The following is a 19,801-nucleotide window of genomic DNA, read 5'->3' as shown; positions in this document are numbered from 1 at the left end:
TCTTACCCAGGGACCAATACATATAAAAAGAGAAAACACCTCTGAGCAAAGAATGTTTCCAATCACCCTCCAAAATTAAAAAGAGAGAAAAAGAGAGAGAGATTAAGTGCCTGCACAAACACAGCCACGGCCCATGGACGGTGCTTATGCCGAGCTAAGCCCCCTGCAGTTTAACACAGACATCAGTTTATTGCCTAGCTGTGTTTGATTTTTATATTCCTGAAATTTTATTGTGCCAGGAGTAGGGACAACAAAAGATAAAGTAAAGCAAAAATGTAACAATTGCCTCTGTCATTTCATCTGTGGGCTCCTTTCATGAGTAACTGCATGCCCAATTTTGATCTCCAAGTAATGTCACAGTAATAAAACCAAACTGACTCCTCCTCACATGCACACACTTCCTCCACTACCTTGATAAAATGCAGAATTAGTTCATTACTGATGCTAATGGATATCATTACCTAAGTCGTTTTCACCACAGGGCTGCCAATCAGCGGATCCAAAGAAAGATGCAGAGAAAGCTCTAAGTGTGACAGCCACTTTCCCCTTTTTCAGTCCCTTTCTTTGGAAAATTGGTCTTCTCCAAAAGAAAGGGAAGAAAACATCCACTGGCTCTCTGAGGAAAGGTTTCCCAAGGCCTGTGATTTGCTGACATGCGGGGAGTTATGATGTTATGAGAACAGCCCTGATGACAGCAATACTATCCCACACTGCTCCTAGGATGTCCAGAGCAATCCAAGCGATCATGATAAACTTCATATGTGAGGGCAGAGGGCTCCGCCTGACCCACAGAGCCAGGCACATGAAAGAAACAATAAAAACTTGATTTAACTGTGGGATCCCTTCTAGAGGGCTTAATTATCTATTGTATTACCACATTCCCGTTATTCAGCAGTCTCTTCTGTCTCAGACTGAAGTCCAACTGCAGTACTTGTTTGGAACAAATTCAGGGAAAACTCCAAACTAACCAGATCATAGAGGACTCAGTTAAACAGGGAACAACAGTTATATAAATAGAAGTCCCCTAGGCTGGAAAATATTTTGATTGTCTGCTAACTTTCAGGAACGTTGAAGACAGTTGAATCCACTTTTAAAACATCTACACCTACGGTATCCTCATGTTTCATATGACATGGTACAGATTCATCAATTGTGTAAATGTTGTCATCCCACCAAGCTAGCAATTTTTCCATGTTGACATGTCATAACAATTATAGCCTTCAGTTCTTAATTTCTATACATTAGTAAATCAGTGTTCTACACTCTCACCTTAAATGCTTATTTTTTTGGTAATCAGAAGATAAATTATTCCTAACCACATCGCAGTATATGAGAAAAATACTTAATAAAATGTCCTGAAGTCTTCCGATGCACAGTTGTGTGTGCAAGACATCACTGTCAATTCTATTTTTTTAATTAGAAAAACTTGGTGTTTGACATTGTGAAGGTGTAATAGCTAGTTGAGAGAATGAAATTTTAACTTTTTAACCGGTTGCCTAACACCATAAAGAGATAGCTAATAATTCAAATGCAAAACTGCCCAACAGCAAGAAATGCACATACAGATGGCTAAGATAAATGTGATAAACTTGCTTTGTTAATATTATGCCTATGATTGACACTGAAAACTGTGCATTCACTATATATTCTTTCATTTAAATGTGTAGAAATAGCATTTGAATTTCATGAATTTTGGAAACCAAGGCACTGCCTGCATATTCATTTTTTATTAAGTGCTCCCTAATTTACCATCAAAATTGTCCTTCCACTTAACTTTCACCTCATTTTCTTCCCATTTACTTTGTTTGGGCCTCAAATTTTTCAAAGATCCACCAAAAAAAAAAAGCAAAGCTATTTTTACAAATGTATTTTTTAAAGAGGAAAATGTCCTTTGTAATTGCTTCAGGACTATTGTCTACAATTGAGTTGTATTCCCTCTGGAGGATAAATATCTGGCCATTCCAGATAGCTTCTGTGCAATATCTAGTCCTACACTCTAAATGGAAGAAGCCCTTGAGAAATACTTGATGGCAAGGACAACACAGATGGAAAAAGTGTTGAGCTATAAGCCTCCTGAAGGCAGGCTCTGAGACTTTTTCTCATTGTCCTCTCCTCATCTAGCCTAGCGTCTTGCATATAGAAGCTCCATAAAAGCTTACTGAATAAAGAAGTTTGTCCTGAGCCTATTTTTTTTTTACAAAACAAACAAACAAAAATCTCTCTCCTTTTTCTCCTACAGATACCAACACACAGACTAAAACCATTAAGATTATCAAATATATTAAAACCCTATTTTATTGGAAAAAGAATATAATTGGGATGGAGGATAGAGAAACGAAAAAAGGAATTTTAAAAAGGAATAAATTAATCTAACAAGCAACTGATGGGCTAAGCACAGGCCAGTACTGCTATGATGCCATGAGCTAAAGAGGACAAAAACCTCAATTCTGGAAATCTATGGTTCTAAAAATATTTTTAAAATAAAATTAAAATCCTTCACTGAAATGTCAGCACTTCTCTGAACAATTTAGCTCACATCCCTCTGTAAAATCTTCTTGGTTCTGGCTAACAGCTGGCAAGTTGATCCCTGCAATTTTCCCTTTGCAGAAATAGCTTTGTGAGGAGAGAACTGACCCTCCTGGGCTAATAAGCCCAAACCGCGCCAAACCTGGAGGGCTGAAATGGAAGGGACATTGTTGTGTTAAGTACTTTACAACAACTGTTTCTTCTCCTCTTGACACAGCCTGACTTCCTTAAAGAAGATTTGACTGGCCAGACAGCTGTGTTGACCCTTAAGCCTTCTTTGATTCGTGATTTTTTTTTTTTAACAAACAGAATAGAAATTCACAACCCAAATCCTTTCCTAAGCCCCAATACTTGTGAATTTGCTAGTGTTGTGCCTGAAGGATGTGGACATTTCAGTAATCTATAAGCAGAAAGTTAAAGATTGGGTCTACACAAAACCAAAACCTTTCGATGAGAAGCGAGAGAGAAAAAAGCGAGCAATCAGCCAGAAGCTTTATTCAAAGGTGATACTTGAAGTTACGTGGGCTAAATCTATTTAACTACCTAAAAATTACACTTTTCACTCAGACCACATGTCAATAAACAGACAACCAAGAATACACAGTCACGTCTTCTTTCAAAAATGTTATCCATAATGATCACTTCATAGGTTGTCATAGGGAGTTTTCACTTCTTTATATATTTCTGTATTGTCCAGCTCATCCAAAATCCAGCACACGTTTCTTTTAGTTCTGAAAAAAGCCAAGCTATTATCTTTTCAAAACAACAAAAGAAAATGTCTAGTACTCTCTCCACATGGGGTTAAAATTCGAGAATTTTAGGCAAAAAAGCGGAGTGGCAGAAACAATTTTTTTGTGTGGTCACAGGGTCTAATCACTTTGTCAAGTTTTTAAACTTGCATAGCCCCAGACAACAATAATAAATAAACTTCTATTTATTCTCAGTGCTTTTTGTTATACAGAGACTTCTCCCGTTCAGCCCCTCTCACTGTGTTTTTAATAACATGATAGAACTGCTTTTCACGCACGCTAACCCTCCTTTGATTATCTTCATGTAATGCTGTCCCTTTCATTCACCAGTGACAAATGCAGAATTCTGCGCGTGCACGCGCGCGTCCACACAGTCAACCTACACCAGTCCTAATGCACAAAAACAGAGAACTCTGGATCAGCCACTTTTCTTCAATCATCTCCAAAGCCCTGCAAAGCCAATACCCTCATTAATTAAACATTTCGCAAGGAAAAAACCGTTCCCTCTCCTTACACCTCCTAAGCTCCTCCCGGCACGCCCGGAGAGAATAAGGAAGTTCTTCTACCTCCCACTTTCTGGCTTCATCCAGGCTTTAGTGTTATAAAAATCCAGTTTCGAAATATCCACTTTCTTAAATTCCTGCCTCCCAGTTCTCCTCTGAACATACCAGAACGTTCATGTGGACAGGAGGGAACTGAACCTGCTCCGTGGCAGAAGAGAGTACCCACACCTGAACTAGGGTGGAGGCACAGGTTGAAGGAGAGGGCTTCAGTTCAGGCCCCAACTACTGTCCTAAAAGCCCCTGCATCCGAGGGTTCTGCAGAAAACCAGGAAGGCGACAGTGAAAGGGCGAACGGGCTGTGCGCTTAGCTCCGAATGGCAGCAGCGCCATTTCCGAGCCCAAACTGTCCGGACTCCAGCGAACAAACCCGAGCGGGAAACGCGCACAGGGCACAGGGGACAGAAGCTGCGGGGTCAATACAGTCTCACTGCACGGCACAGGCGCGAAGCTGGAGCGGACACCTGGGTAACATGGGGTGAGAACCAGCAAGGAGACACGGGGTCACTGGCAACCCGCAGGGCACCCCGGTAAAAGAGGGAGAACAAGCTTGAGGGATTCCAAGGCTAACAAAGAGTGGCCTCTGGGAATGGCCGAGTCAGAGAAAGGGGCCTGGGAGGACCAGAAAGCAGGCGAGCAGACCGTGGAGGACAGCCATTGCGCGCACTTCTGCGGGACTCGGGCCACTGTTGCGCGCACCCGCGCGGATCTCTGCCCTACCACCTTCCCGTGAGGGGAAATGTACACGACAGCGCTGAAGGGAAGTTCTGCTCGCTGGGCGTGTCTCTTGGGCCTTCCAGAAAAGGACCAGGGTAAAGGAGGACAAAGTCCTAGACGCACACTGATGCCAGTGCGCGGGGAGCGCTGCGGGGGTGCGGCCACTTACTTCTCGTAGTCATACTTGCAGTACAGCTTCTTGTCCCGGTAGAAGCAGGTGGTCTCCAGGGGCTCTTTGCAGGAGGCGCACTGCACGCACTGCTCATGCCAGAAGCTGTCGTTGAGCCGCAGCAGAAACCTGTCCAAGATGACCCGCTGACAGCCCTCGCAGACAGACTTGGGGCTCACCGCTCTGCCTGTAGCCACAACAGACGTTGGTGGGTGAGCAGCCCGGGCAGGTAGACCATGCCAAACCTGGCCGGGACCCGCTCCTGATCCCTTCACATCCACGGATTCCCCCAGCGCCCCCCACCCCAGGGAACCCCTGCTAATCAACCAAGCTGAAACCTGGAAAAAATCAAGCCAAGTGGCGTTTCTAATAAACGGAGACTATGTGAGAAGGTTTAATTCCAAGCGGGGGAGGGTACAGAAATCAATAATTGGCCTTTAATTAACAAACATACCCAGGTATGCTCGCAAACGTGTGCACATCCTGTAAGATTAAATTACATACAAATTTGTGCTCTCAGGTTTATTACGTCGTAATTAATTATTAAATCACTATGCCTGTCTCTACTGACTGTTTTAAAAACTGAGAATACATAAGAACAATTTGGATTTTTCTTTGTTAAAACGCAGGTTTCTGTTCTATTTTTTGAGGGGAAACAAAATTTTCTCTTTTCTTCCTAAAAAGTCCTGGGGGTACAGAAAAATACCATCTCACTCCGAAGCAAACCTAATATTATTCAAACCGATGAACCCCAAACTGCTGCGTCTTGACTGGCATGCATATTGCACATGGGTTTTTCATAACTAAGAAACGTCAAAACAGAGGGAGGGAAAAAAATAGCGGAAGAAGCAAGCCGCTGAGTGTCCCGGCCGGGATTCCCGATGCCAGGCGCGTTCGGCAGCAGTGCTTGAGGGCGAAACGGGCCTCAAAGTGACTCAGCGGAGGCAGGAAATCCACTCTTTGCTACCCCTTGGACTTTGTGTTTTGTTCCTTTAGTTTGCGGGGGGCGGAGAGGTGGTTCAGGTGGCGGCGCTTGGCCACCTATATTGACACTTTTCACAGCTATTTAAAGAAGGCCTTGTCCCCCAGCAACAACACTCTTGCGCTTGTCCCCCCAGTACCAACACTCTTGAACTCCCCATTTCCCGGCTGCACTCTTCTCATTCTCCCCTTCCGAGAGGCCCGGCCACCGGCTCGGGAGCTGGGCCGGTCGCTTTGGGAGCGGACGAGGAAGGTTAGGAGAAGCAGCGACATAGATCCCAATTTTACAATTCTATTTTCTTTCGGTAGGGTCTCGGCGTCCTGGGCCACGTTGAGAGCGAACGTGGGCCGGGCGGAGGACACAGAGCAAAAAGCGACGCCCGCTGTATACATAAATCCGCACCCGCTGCCCGCCCGGGTACTGCCTGCTCTGGCCTCCGCTCTCTTCCGAGGCTGGGCAAGTCCAAAAGTTCCCGAAAGGGGGGTTCAAAGAGGGGCGCTCAGTGCACGTGATTTCGTTTCATCTAGGGTGTTGGGGGTGGGGAGATTCCTCACTGGATTTGGTTTCTCCAGCAGAACTGTCTCATCCTCCACATTCATGCCGCTCTAGCGGTTCCGAGTGAAAGAAGCTAGAGGTTTAAAGGACAGAAGGAAAACTCCCTCCTGCTAAAAATAAATAAAATAAAATAAAACAAAACAAAATAAAATAAAATACGGACTTCCCAAACTTGAAAAGCTCCAAGGGCAGAGTGGGTGGGGGAGCCGTAACCAGAATCTCTGGCTTCAGCTCTGCAAGACCGTGAGTGGACACTCTTCCGGGGTCCTTGACTCGCTGCTCCTCCTCTGTCGCTGCAAAGGAGTTGTGAGGGGGGACCCACAGGACCCGACATCCAGCTCCAGTTAATTAACGCGGAGCCTAGGGCCCAGCCGCGCGGTCTAATCCCCGCGCTGCGTTGCCTACTGGCCCAGAAAAGTCTCTCTCGGCCTTGCCCATGGCTGAAATTGGGGCTGGAGTTGGTGGGGGAGAAAAGCCTCCTCGAACTTGGGCGCTCCAGGCCTCGGGTCTCGGATGCTATTGCCTCTAGGCCGCGAGAAGAGGGCGGCATTTATGAGACGTCGATCAGCTCCGAGATTAAAAATCCAGCCTTGGGTATTTTTAATCACTTGCCACTCAGACGCCTGCGAACAAGCTCGCCCGCCCCTCGCGGCTTTGGGGAATTCGGTGCCCAGTGCGTGAGGCCTGGGGCGGCTTGTTGGATTTATTTGGGTAGGGACGACCCACAAGCACTGACGGACAGATAGTGATGGGGCTCAATTTAGTGCGTGAAGAGGGGCGCTAGCTTCCCTATCGCGGACCAGGTCCCAGAGAGGGGGGCTCCAGAGCTCAGCGCCAAGCGGAAAGAGAGTGCGCCCAGGACGCACGGCCTGAACACTCACCCAGCAGCGAGGAGAAGGAGGCCGAGGTGTCGATCGCGCTTTGGAAGTTCTCCTCCATCTTTAGGCCGTCCAGCATGTTCGGGCCGGGCCGGGAGGACCTGTAGAGGAGAAGAAACGATGCGTCTGACGTCCGTGTCCGCTGGGACTCGGCGCCAGCAGCCACCGCACTCCTGGGAAAGAACTGAGGGAGTGTCCAGGGCGACCAGAATCAGCCAGGAGGATAGAGTCCAGCCAAGAGAATGTAGGGTGGGAGGAGAGATCAGTCACAGCGAACTGCTCTGACTGATCTGATTTCACTTGAAGTCAACACGTTATGTACTTAGGCCTCCGCCCCCCAACTGCGTTTCTCCTTCTCCTGCCCCCCTCACCCCCACCTACATCCCTTGCCCCAGGTGTTCCATCCCGAATCCGACTCCGCCCCAACCAATACGAAGGTGGGCCCCCGGGACGTCTCTGCAGGAACGCAGCTACTGGGGTATGATGGGTATATAAAGAGTGGGTACCCTCCCTCGAGCGACCGGGTCCAGGCACGCGGGACGATGGGGTTTGCAATCCCGCGTCCCAGCCGCCCCGTTGCGGCCCTCACCTGCCCCAGGTCGAGAAGGGGCACTGTAAGGGACCCGGAGGGCGTTCCGCCCGCTTCTGGACTCCTGGCGCTGCGCTCTGCTGGGGTGCGCGCAGGAGCCGGTGTGCGGGGCGCGCGGGGAGGTCCTCCCGCCAGTCGGCCAGCCGGGAATGTCTGCAGAAGCAAAAGAGTCGCCTCGGGGAGGAGCCCCGGCTGGCCCGGCTCACTCTTGGATGCATTTCAAGTCAACTTTCAGAAACACGCCCGCCCGAGCCACAGCCTAGGCACGGGCAGCCTTACTTACCTGGTAGGCGAGCTCTCTCCCAGTGACTGGAGCAGAGAGAAGTTGCGGAGCGCTGCTGGAAGCTTCTGCCCGGGAAGGCGTCGCCCCCGAGACTGCAGCCGGAGGAGCCGCCCTCGGCTTCGGAGCGCCGGGGAGGGAGCCGGAGCGAACGCCGGCCCCTGGCTCTGCTCCTCGGCGCGCCCAGGCTGGGCCGGGACGTGGTCGGGAGCTGCCGGCCTTCCCGGGACGTCCTACCAGCCCGCGTCGCTCCTCAGCGGGAGGAGAGGGCCAGTTGCTTCTCCAAGGCTAGGAGGGAAGGCAGAGGCCCAGGGTCCTGGGTGCGAGTCGGCCCTGCTTCGCCGGGGCGGATCCTGCAGCTTCTGACAGGGGCCGCGGCGCTGCGTGCGCGGCGGCGGAGAGGGGGTGGGGTGCGCTGGGCGGGGGGCTGGCAGCGCGTCCCGTGGCGGGGCCGTGGTGCTCCCTTTCCCAGCCTGGCTGCGCGGCCACCACACGGCCGCTGCCCTCTGAGCCCCTCCGCCTCTGGGAGCTCTCGGACACGCTAAGTTTCCTCCCCTCCACGTGCAACTGTTACCTCGGGGCGCTCTGGCCCGGTCGCCCCCCAGTGCCCCTCACCCTGACTGGGCCTTTGCGGAGATGTCGGCGCCTCCTGGACAGCGGTGCCGCCACGAGGATACCCCGCCGCTCTCCAACTGCTGCTATAAAAGCGCTGCAATCCTTACCCGGGCCCCGGGAAGCGCTGAGAAGCTGTTTAGCGCCATTAGATGTGGGCCCAGCAGCTCCTAGCTCCTCAAACCCCTCATCACCCGAGGGCTCACGCCAGTTTCCAACTTCCTTTAAGGTCGAACCATATTCACTGATGGGGCGTACAGAGGCCATGGGACTCACGGCCTAAGAATCATGCTCTTGGGAGACACTAGGTGGGATCTGCCCCCCAGATGATGAACTTGCAATGACACTCAACAGGAAGTCAGGTAAAGGGACATTGTTAGGGGAACAAAGTATCTGGGGAGAAATGTGAATTATCTGCACCTCCTAACTTTAATTTACAATAACAGACCTTTAGCCCCCTCCAGAGCAGGAATAAGGCCTTATCCGTCTGTATAGCCCAGGAGGTAAGCATGTTGTGTGACCCCAAGTGGATGCTCAATAAATAAATTACAATGCTGGCTAGCGTTTATCATTTATTTTGTGCCAGCTTTGTTACACAGTCACCTCATTTAATCTTTACAACAACCCCCATGAAGTGGAGACAATTGTTGTCCCAATCTTACAGTTGAGGGAAATGGAAGGGAATTCATGGAATCCGAGTCCCATCCTCTGAATACCATGGGAAGGTTCAGTTCAATTCAGTGTGATTCTCTGGGGCACCTTCAGTTCCTAAACTGAACTGAACTGAGATGAAATTGGCAGGCCGTTTGACATGGTGAACTCAAGCAGAGGTGAGGCCACATAGCCAGGGTTTTTCTATTACCTCCTCCAAAGACAGAGCCACTTCTTTATTCCTAAAGAAAAAGTGCTGGCAGCAACTTGCTCTAATGTGCTTAGGAGCAGCGACCCCACTAAGCACTAAGAAAGCCATTCTAAGTGCTTTCTGCCAGCTGGTACAAGCCAAACACTGAATACGACTCCAGAAGAACGAGGGGAAATGGCAAAGAGGCTAATACATTATATTTGAATGCTGCTTTACAGGCATTTTCACATACATGATTTTGCTTGATCTTTACAGCAAACCTGTGAGGTAGGCAGAACAGTTTTATCTTTTGTTTCAGATGAATCTTTGGAGCTTAGCACGGCTGGGAGATTTCCCTGATGTTGCCCAGATGGCTAGTGGCATGTCTCCTAACACCTGACCTCTGTCCTTTCTGTCACCCCAGGTAGAGCAGGGTGTAAAAAAAAATACAAACTACAAGTATTATTAGGATAATATGTGAAATAGAAGTTAAGCAAGAAAAAAATGGAATAGGGCAGATACAACCATAAGGAATATTTTTATGTAAATACCCAGCAGAGTTTTGGTTTCACTAAAGGTCTTATATGAAATATATGAAATACATTTTAACTAGTGGTAAGACTGTTCCTTTTAGTGAATATCCTGAAAGTAGATAGATTGTCATTTGAACTGAAACTCAAATCTTTCAAACAATTCTTACATCCACCCACAAGGCCGCTCGATTAGTGTAGATCACACAGGTTTTTGGTGAGAATGTCTCCCCAGCCATTGGGCACTTCAGGATGGGGACGGCGCCTCAAAAATCACATCATAAGTCATATCACTTTTAGTGCAGACCTAGACACATACAATTGATGAACAAATGCCTTTTACTTGGTTGAGGAATGAGTAGAACTCTCACTACAGTCAGAAGGCACTGCAGTGAAGGGTCAGGAATCAAAGGACCTCAGTTCCATTCCCAGCTTTGCCACTGAATTGGTCTGGGCCATCAGTTCACCTCTTTAGATGTCAATACCTCTCTGGAATGAAGGGTCTACATTATGTGGTTGGTCAGGCCCTCAGTCTAAAGTCTGTGAAATCAGACCAGTGGGGTAGGCAGTGGGGTAGCTTTGGCCAGTGGGGTAGGCAGTAGAACCAACAGATCCATATGAGGTGCTGAGCAGTGGTTGCCTAGGTATAGTCTTGGCTGATGTGTTTAAGTGATGTGTCTAAACCAATAAAGATAAAACTTATTTATTCGGAGTTTTCTCTTTTGTGATTTATTTGCCCTCTTTCAATGAAGTAGGAGTCATGAATCCCATTCCTACCCAAGGATTGTTTCAGTTTGGCCTTATCCAACTCAGTGACATGGATGGGTAAGACGATCACAGGTGGATCATTCTGACCCCTCTATGAAAGATCCTCCTAACCATGCCTCGTGTTTTTCCTTGTGGTTTAAACTCAAACACTTTTATTTTACCTTTTAAATGAAAGAAGATGCCACAGAGCCACTGCCCAGAAGCCATTTATGAAGAATCAGCCAACTTCTCCCTTTTATCAAAAAGAAGTACTCTGAGAATTCATGGGAATGAGGTGAATAGGCTTCAGAGGGGACTCAAAATATTACACGTTTAGAGTTGGAAATGATTTTAAAGCTCATGTGGTCCAACCATTTAGTTTGTAATGGATCAAAATTCATTTCCCTAAAGTTTCCACCCTCTGTTCCATTGATTCCTCGGGGCTAGCCATTCAGAAAGTCAAATCCTGCCTCTAAAACTTTCAGATGAAGGCAGAGCTGGCCTCACTCTCCTGCCCAGTCTTTGAATCTGATCCAGTTTTCCTGTCTTTTATAAATTATGGCACCCAGGCCTGCTGTGAGTTTCCAGTGATAGTGTATTCAGGGTGTTTCTCAAGCAATATAACACCCATTAATGTTCCTGATTTTGTATATGAGCATTTTCTTTTCTTTTTTTTTTTTTTTTTTTTTGAGATGAAGTCTCTCTGTGCCGCCCAGGCTGAAGTGCAGTGGTGCGATCTCGGCTCACTGCAAGCTCCACCTCCCGGGTTCAAGCCATTCTCCTGCCTCAGCCTCCCGAGGCATCCACCACCACGCCCAGCTAATTTTTTTGTCTTTTTAGTAGAGATGGGTTTTCACCGTGTTAGCCAGGATGGTCTAGATCTCCTGACCTCTTGATCCACCCGCCTCAGCCTCCCAAAGTGCTGGGATTACAGGTGTAAGCCACCGCGCCCGGCCTTGTGTGCATTTCAATGGCTGCTGTTGACTCACACTATGTGTCATTAATAAAATCTCCTCAGTCCTTTTCCACATGGTCTGCTGGTAGGGCCCATCTCTGCCATATCGCGTTTGTACAATTGATGTTTGGATCCAAGTGTGAAATTTATCCCTGCTAAGAGACAGGTAGCTGTTGTATCAGAAATCTTGCAACTTCAAGCAGATCCCAAGAGATCCAGGAACTATGTCTTAAGCCTAGTGCTTTGTTTTGAGAGAGAAATATGTGGCCCTTGCCAAGCTGGTCTGGAAGTGCCATCATTGGAGGAAGACAGGCCAGGACCAATCAGTGGGTGTATCTGTGGGTCCCAGGGGTAGCGAGACCTTGTAACTTGGGGATACTTCTCCAAGTAGGAGGTTTCCCTGATCCTGTTCCAATTCTGTCATCTGTCTTCAGTCCAATAGCGATTTGTAGAAGATGGGGGTGGGACATGCCAAATAGCTGTGGAGCTACCCCTTCTATGGCAGAAAACAGAGAAGCAAAAATATCAGATACATGAGTCTTTGTGGCTGAGATTTAGGGAGAGGAGTGAGGGTAGAGGAGAGACCAATGCTTGGTGAGAGGGAAGAAAAAAGGGAGGACAGACATCCTGCTATAGAGTGGAGATGACAGGAACACATTTTTTTACTTTCTTTTTCTCGCTCTCATTTCTGTGTTTTATTAAGGGAAATACAAAGGGAAAATTGTGTTATTTGTTTAAAAATGTCAAAGTGCATTTCAAGCAAGAGGAAAAGAAGCAGAAACGTTACCGCCTAGAATGGCAATATTCTAACGAGGACAGCCAAAGACTGGCTCATGGTTGTGGGGACACACTTGAACTACACACTACCCTTGCCTGGATTATTTTCATGTGAATCCCCCAGTCCTGTGTTGACACTCAGATCTCTCAACAGAGCTGGAGGACCAGGTGCCTCTCATGTTCTAGGGTGAAAGGGCCATCCCAAACCAGCTGCTGGAATAGGAGGAAAGTCTGACAATGCAAATGTGGATATTGTTTCCTAAGCTTAAGGCAGATTCTCCCTCCAGCCTGGCAAGGACAGCCCTAGGCAAGGAGGAGACTTGTCCAGGCTAACAAGAGTATCATTGAAAGCAGCACATTCTTTGGACCTTGCAGTAGAATTATCTACATGCCCACTTTATCTTCCTGTTGTCTCATGGGCTCCTTAAGAAAAGGTTCCATGTCAGACTCCCCTGTGATTCTCCCCAGCATGGCACAATGCTTCACATACTGAAGAGTCTCCGTGAATATTTGTTGTCTAAGTACAAATGCCCTGAGGTCATAGTCTACTCCGTGCCGTAACTCAGCATGCCTTAACTCACATCATAAGTCACATCACTTTTAGTGCAGACCCTAGAAACATACAATTGATGAACAAATGCCCTTTACTTGGCTGAGGAATGAGTAGAGCTCTCACTACAGTCAGGAGTGGAAAAAGGCCTGAGTTCAAATCCCAGCACTGACATTAGTAAGCCATTTAATCTTAAATTATTCAACCTCTCCATGTTTCAGTTTCCTTATTGGTACAAGAAGAGGAATGATATTCCCCCAGAGTTATTGTGACAGTTAATAGTGACAATGGCTGTGAAACATCTAATAATCTGACCAACTTAATGTTCAGACTCTGTAAGTCTCCTCTGCCGTCCCTCTGAATGAGTTCCTGAAGGGAAATCACCTTGGCTTTGCCCTGTTCTTATGAGTAAACAGGAACCACACCAGCATTCAGGCAGAGTCCCTATGCCTAGTGACAGCAGTTGTCTTGGTGTAACTGAGGGGTTTCTGTGCCTGGGATAGGCTGTCCTTCATGGCTGGGCTCATGGCATTGCAGGGCAGTTAAGAAGACGGGCCCTGGGGACAGACAGACATGGGACTGGTTGTTGACACTGCCACTGATGATGGCCTTGGACAAGTTCTTCAATCTCTCCAAGCCTCCATTTCCTCATTTGGTAAACTGAGGAAATTATTGAGCTGTTTTTCTGTGTGTTTAAATAAAATAATAAATACAAAATACCTAGCACAATGCTAGGAACATCGTAAGGATTCAGTGAATCATAGCTGCTATTGTTATCGTTCTCACCAATATTGAACAATAAGCAGCTCTAGGACCATGTCTTATTTACATCTGATTTACCTAACACTTGAACATAGGTGTCCAGAGAATGTAACTTGAATTAACCTAAACCGAACTGAATTGAAAACAGTCCCTGGTGCTGAGTGAGGCTCACGTAGTGTTTGGCTCTTGGTTCCACCCACACTTGAGATGGCATTTCTCCTGGAGCAGTCCCACGTGTTCCCTAACAAGTCCCCAGATTGCAGGCTTCCTGCATGAAGCCCTCACTCATGGGCTCTGGCAAACCCTATCTTTGACATATATGTGTGATACTTCACACCAAATACCAGAAACCTGGAAATAATTGGGGGGAGGACGGGGCATGAAAAGTGAACTCCCCCAGACATCAAAACAGGGAGAGATCTGTGAAGAGGTGAGGTCTGTTAGCTCCTGGGCCTGGTTCATGTGCCACCACATCTCAGTTACCACGCGCTGAATGTATGGATGAATTTGGCAGAGGTCCTCGGGGACAATGCACAGGGAGCAGTTGGGAGCCTGGCTGAAGTCTTTTGCATCATTAGGGTGTCCCTGTGCTGGCTACAACAGCTAGGAACAGGCCCCACAGGCAGGCAATGCCTAGGGCAGAGGCAGCTGGCCTGAATTAGCGCTGTGTTGAAACAGGTGCAGAGACCATCTCCATCAAGCCAGTAGCAAGACTCCAGCTTCCTACAGGTATTTTCAGGAAGGGACTCTACCTGTGTCTTCACCTACCAAGGGCATTAAACCACAATGGAACTGAGAATGCCCCTGCCCCTGAACGTACATCCATCCTCATTCTTCTGATGGATATGCCGTGTTTATTCCATTGTTAATTTATTTATATAATATATCTCTCCTAGTTTCTAAACAGGATTTGAGGTGACAAACACTACCAATAGTGAAATGAATTTTTTAAATTAAAATTATATACTGGGAGCAGAAAAACAAATCATACCCCCACCCAAATAATAATGTGGGGCTAAATATTTGAATTGTGATAGAATGTTAAATGTCACTCTGTGTTTACAAGGTGACACAGAGAAAAGTAAAGCTTTACAAAATTGTTACAATCCAATCAAACTGTGTTTCCAACATTATTTATATGTCTAGCTGGCTTAGGACAGAGTCTATAATAAAAGAACATATGTAACTCATGACAATGGAGATCAGACCTGTGACCTCATGAACAGTGTTTGAAAATTTTTTACTTTTGTTTATTGACTGTATCTCACCTCTTGTGAAAAGAATTATAGCAAATGTAAAACAAATGATATATACAACAAGTTAATAAGGTAGAACTACAAAAACAGGAAGAGAGAAAACAGATAATATTAAATATAAGAGTTAACAGTTGTCTCTTTGAGGGCAGCAACTATGATAACACGGTTCAATCTAACATAGTTCTAAGTATGTACTTGGCACTTGTTATGTGTGAACATTTGAGCAAATGAATACCGTGAATGAGAGTCCAATTTGCCTTTGAGCTTCCTGGCGGCTAGGGCAAAAAGAGAAATAACCAGCTTATAGATATTTTTGCACCTGGATTAGAGTGGTAATTGTGGATTTGATTAAACAAAAAAGAAAATATACCCTTAATCCTCATACCTCCAGATTCTTGTGCCCAAGGAGGTAAACAGTGAATCTTTCCATCCCACTCCTCAGCAGAGTGCCTTGCATAAAATAAATATTTATTGCATGAATATATTAATAAGATCATTAAAATAAAGGGTTTTTGATGCATCTAAGACGTGATTCCATTTCCTCCTTTCCTATCCCATCAATAACTTATCCCCAATCCTTTTTCAACCTTAAAGTTCAGAGAGGAAAAAAAAATTGTCAGGAGGGTATCGAAGGTGAAGGTATTCCAGGTAGATGACATGGCTTCAGCAAAGGCATCTGGGGAGAAAGTCAAGGTAAGTTAGAAAATCTCTGTGCACAGAAGGAAATGGGGCAACACAGGAGGTTCGAATACTGGACTTTAAGTTTATGACTCCACAGGCCATAGAGAGCCTTTGGAAGTTTGGGATTGGAGGAGTAAAATAATCAGGGGTTTGGTCTACGCTTATTAATTCTGGTATCAGTGTGGCTAATGAATTCAAAGAAAGGAGAAGAGGGAGGTAGAGCAGATAAACTTAGTTACTGTAGTATAAGTGAGAAATTCAAGGCCTGGCCCAGGGCAGGGAAATGACATTGAGGGGGATGAATGTAAGAGCAATATCAGAAATCAAGTCAAAAAGTCCAGCATCTATTTAGCTGTAAAGTGAGAAGAAATGAAGGGGAAAAGGCATCAAAGAGGCTTAGGGAACAGTGTGGTAGTAATAGAAATAGGAAATGCAGGAGGAAAGCAGCAGGATGGGGTGCAAGAAGAAGTTTGGTGACTTTTCAAAATGCTTTCCCATCCATTATCTCATTGATTTCATATGCAAGCAGAGTGAGATCCACCCTGAATGTCAGCTGAAAACTGCTCTGCCCCTGTTTAGAGCTGCCAAGTTTCAATGAGCAAACGTATGCCTTGATCCTTCTGGTGGTACCAGGGCACCCACTGGCAGGTGCCCTGCCCTCTCCAGGCAGCCCCAAAGCTTCGCCAGGGCTCAGCCACCCCATCCTGGCTCTGAGCCAGCAGCAGCTAAAAAGTGGGTAGTGCAAACACTGCGGCCTGCCATGCTTGCCAGGAACATGGATGGGTGTGCCCCGGAGTTCAGCCAGAGTCTCCCAGAACATCTGGGCAGGGTGGGGAGGGAGAAGCACAGCCACTGGAGTTTCTTTAGTGTCTCATCTTTCTTCCCGCTGGGTAGCAGGCTCTGGTTTCACCACTGACTCACTTCCAGGCACAGGCAAGTGGTTTCACCCCAGGCTGCAACTTCTCCCCTGAGCAATGGGGCAGATAATATTTCTCACCTCCTTAGGACAGCAAGACATTAATGAGAGGGCTCTGCATGCTCCTGGCTGAGCCTCAGTTGGATGGCACAAGCAATTGCATAGAGAGAAGAAACACTGACCTAGTCATAAAAAGTCAGTCCTGGACAGGGCTCCAGCACAGAGCTGATCCAGCCTCTCACCTCGCAGATGAGGGGCCTCCAGTCTGTAGCCACAACCACTCCCAGCTGTCATCTGTTGGTTTTCAGATATATATGTTGGGGCCTCTTATGGATCCCTACATCCCAAGGAAAATCCAAATTTCTCTGCACAAGCTGGTCCCACTCAACATTTCCAGCCTCCTCTCCTTCATTCCCCTTCTCTCTTCCCTCCTCCTCACTCAACTCCAGGCATTCACAACTCTACATTACACACCCCCCTACCCCGACACACACACACTGTGACTCAGACACTCTCCATCCATTTTCCTGGCACAGGTCTGTGCTCTGCTACCCAATCAGCAGTGTCCTCAGGCAGGAGTCCACTTTCCTTTCTTCTCTGCCCTGTTGAAAACCCACCTCTTAAGCCCTCAGACAGGTAATTAGCACCTCCTCTGCCTGGCAGGCTGTTTAGCATTTATCACAAGGTATCTACAGTTTTCCTTTAGATATCTGCCTCCTTCACTAGAAAACACACAGATGTGTGACTTAGAGAGCTTAGTGTCCTCAGAACCTCCCAGAGTCAGGCCCTGGTAACAGATGTGGGAAATGAAGAAGGAAAAATGCAGATTATAATAGGGTTTACAAACCAAGGGTGCAGAAAAAGGGATGCAGTGAAGTCTGCCTCCAGTCCCTGCTCTCTGCCCAGCTCTCCCTGATATATAACATGCCAGGTAGTAGCTTATGAGGTATCCTTCAGTTTCTTTAAGCATACCCCCCAAAAACCACAACACAAATATAGATCCTTTACTTCCCGCTTTGTAACCCAAAACATAAGCTTTTTTTTACAGAGGCCCTTTAAAATCTTTCAAGTTTCTCATATTCATCCTCCCTCTATTCAAATCTTCAACTCATAGGTTTAACTATCCATGAAACAGATAATACCACACATTTAATATAAGTCACAGTACAGGTGCATCTTGCCTTTAAAAATCATTGAGTTCCTGGGAAATTATGTCAAATCACATTTGTATCAAAGTAGTCACATTTCCAGTGCATTGAAGGGGCATGTTGTTTAAAGATATTCAGGAGTGTATCTTCTTACCGATGAGGAAATGGTATACTCTGCTACTCCCCAAACTGTTGATTCAGTTCAGATTTGCTAACACCTCATTCTTTTAGAACCCAGTAACACAGATTTAAATGAGAGCAAGTTTCTCTGTCTAGTGAGAAAAAGGGTAAAATTTAGAGCCAGAGTTGCTCCCACAGAAACCCCTTCAAACCCCAAATACAGGGAACTGATAACCCTGGTCGACCCCACCTTTTCACCTATGGAGCCAGACTCTGTGGACACATTTGCAGCTTCCTGGGGATTGGCAAGGGAGTGAGAAGCTGCTTCCATGATTTCAGCTTGCAATGGCACCATCTAATGATTTTAAAGAAATTTCGGTTAGAGACAGAGTCTCACTCTGTTGCCCAGGCTGGAGTGCAGTGCCATGATCATGGTTCACTATAACCTCCAGCTCCTGAGCTCAAGTGATCCTCCTGCCTCAGCCTCCCAAGAAGCTGGGACTACAAGCATGTGCCACCATTCCCGGTTAATTTTTTAAATTTTTTGTAGAGGCGCGGTCTTGCTATGTTGCCCAGGCTGGTCCAAACTCCTGGCCTCAAGCGATCCTCCCATCACAGCCTCCCAAAATCCTGAGAGTACAGGCATGAGCCACCATACCGGCTGGCCACCTAATGACTTTAACTGTTCAAGATTGTAAATCAGGGGTCCATCAACTACAGCCAGGGGCCAAACCCAACCTGTTGCTTGTTTTTTGCACAGCCTGCAAACTAAAACTTTTTACATTTTTAAGTGACTTTTAAGATTAAAAGAAAAATATTTTGTGACATGTGAAAACTATATGAACAATTTACATTTCAGCGTTCATAATAAAGTTTTGTTAGGACACCTTCATGCTCCGTCGTTTAGTGACTGCCTATGACTGCCCTCACCCTACAGCAACACAGTCGAATAGTTGGAATTGCAAAGTCGAAAGCCTAAAATATTTACTATCTGGCCCTTCACAGAAAAAGCTTGCCAAACCCTGTTCTAAAAGATACTGTAAGACCCAAAGTAGATGTCCAGATGAAACAGATGCATCTCTTTCAGCTTTAGGTGTCTGTACCCGGCCAAATAGGATCTCAGTGCTGAGACTTTTGTTCTTCTTGAAGAAAAGCATCGCCACCATGAACCAATGCTGAGAGATTCCTCATCTGCATCAGAAGGTCAAGCTAACCTTTCTCAGCTACTCATTCTTGGAGTTCAAGATGGGCAGGTGTAGTGGGCCAGCCAACCACCTCTGCACGCTGCAAGTCCCATTACCCTCCTGCAGAACCACAGTTGTCCACAAGAGGGCAGTAGCTCTCCTGTTTGCAGTTCTCTGGTGGCCTTCCCAGCTTTGGAGGGCGGCCAGCCCACCTGAGCGCTTTGCTAGCTGAGCCTCCATAGAACTTTCTCTAGCTGGATAGTCAGGAATGGGGCCATCTTACTCTGCAGAAACCTATATAAGCTTTCTGAGACCCGGCAGATAGTCCAACATCTTGGTGGCTTATCGTCAAATCTGTTATTCTTGAAGTGTCAGGAATTTTTTAAAAGAAAGGAAAAGAAATCTAGTTTCATTCTCTTCTTGCCAACTCCCAAATCCTCTTTTGCTATATTCCAGCCCAGCACACTGTCCCAGTTTTTCAGCTGTTGTGTCTCAGCTCTAACCCCATTCTTCTCTATCCTGGCTTGCAATGCTGAAGCCGAGACCCTGCAAACCCCCTCTCTGCTTTGCCAGGTGGCTCATGGTAGGCTCCGCTAGGTTAGGGTGGAGGAAGGATGCATTTACTTACTAGAAGTTTGCTTGTTTGGACTTCCTTACTTCTACCTGTTGTTCTGAGCGACACCTAGAAATGCTTCTTCATCCCAGTGGTAGCATCCC

The 19,801-nt window shown here is 46.7% G+C and overlaps 1 protein-coding gene across 1 annotated transcript in view; it reads right to left on the bottom strand.

Annotated features, from left to right (window-relative positions):
• Positions 1–8,369, bottom strand: part of LMX1A (LIM homeobox transcription factor 1 alpha) — a 154,699-nt gene extending 146,330 nt beyond the window's left edge. The window contains exons 1-3 of the mRNA XM_004027821.5: positions 8,009–8,369; positions 7,140–7,237; positions 4,722–4,908 (exon numbers count right to left, since the gene is read on the bottom strand). Of these exons, the coding sequence (XP_004027870.1) occupies positions 4,722–4,908; positions 7,140–7,215 (263 nt within the window). The 5' untranslated portion in view covers positions 7,216–7,237; positions 8,009–8,369. The remainder of the gene's footprint in view (positions 1–4,721; positions 4,909–7,139; positions 7,238–8,008) is intronic.
• Positions 8,370–19,801: the final 11,432 nt, after the last annotated feature.

Source organism: Gorilla gorilla, chromosome 1 (assembly GCF_029281585.2).
Source record: "Gorilla gorilla gorilla isolate KB3781 chromosome 1, NHGRI_mGorGor1-v2.1_pri, whole genome shotgun sequence".
NCBI lineage: Eukaryota > Metazoa > Chordata > Mammalia > Primates > Hominidae > Gorilla > Gorilla gorilla.
This window is presented reverse-complemented; position numbering and strand designations above follow the sequence as displayed.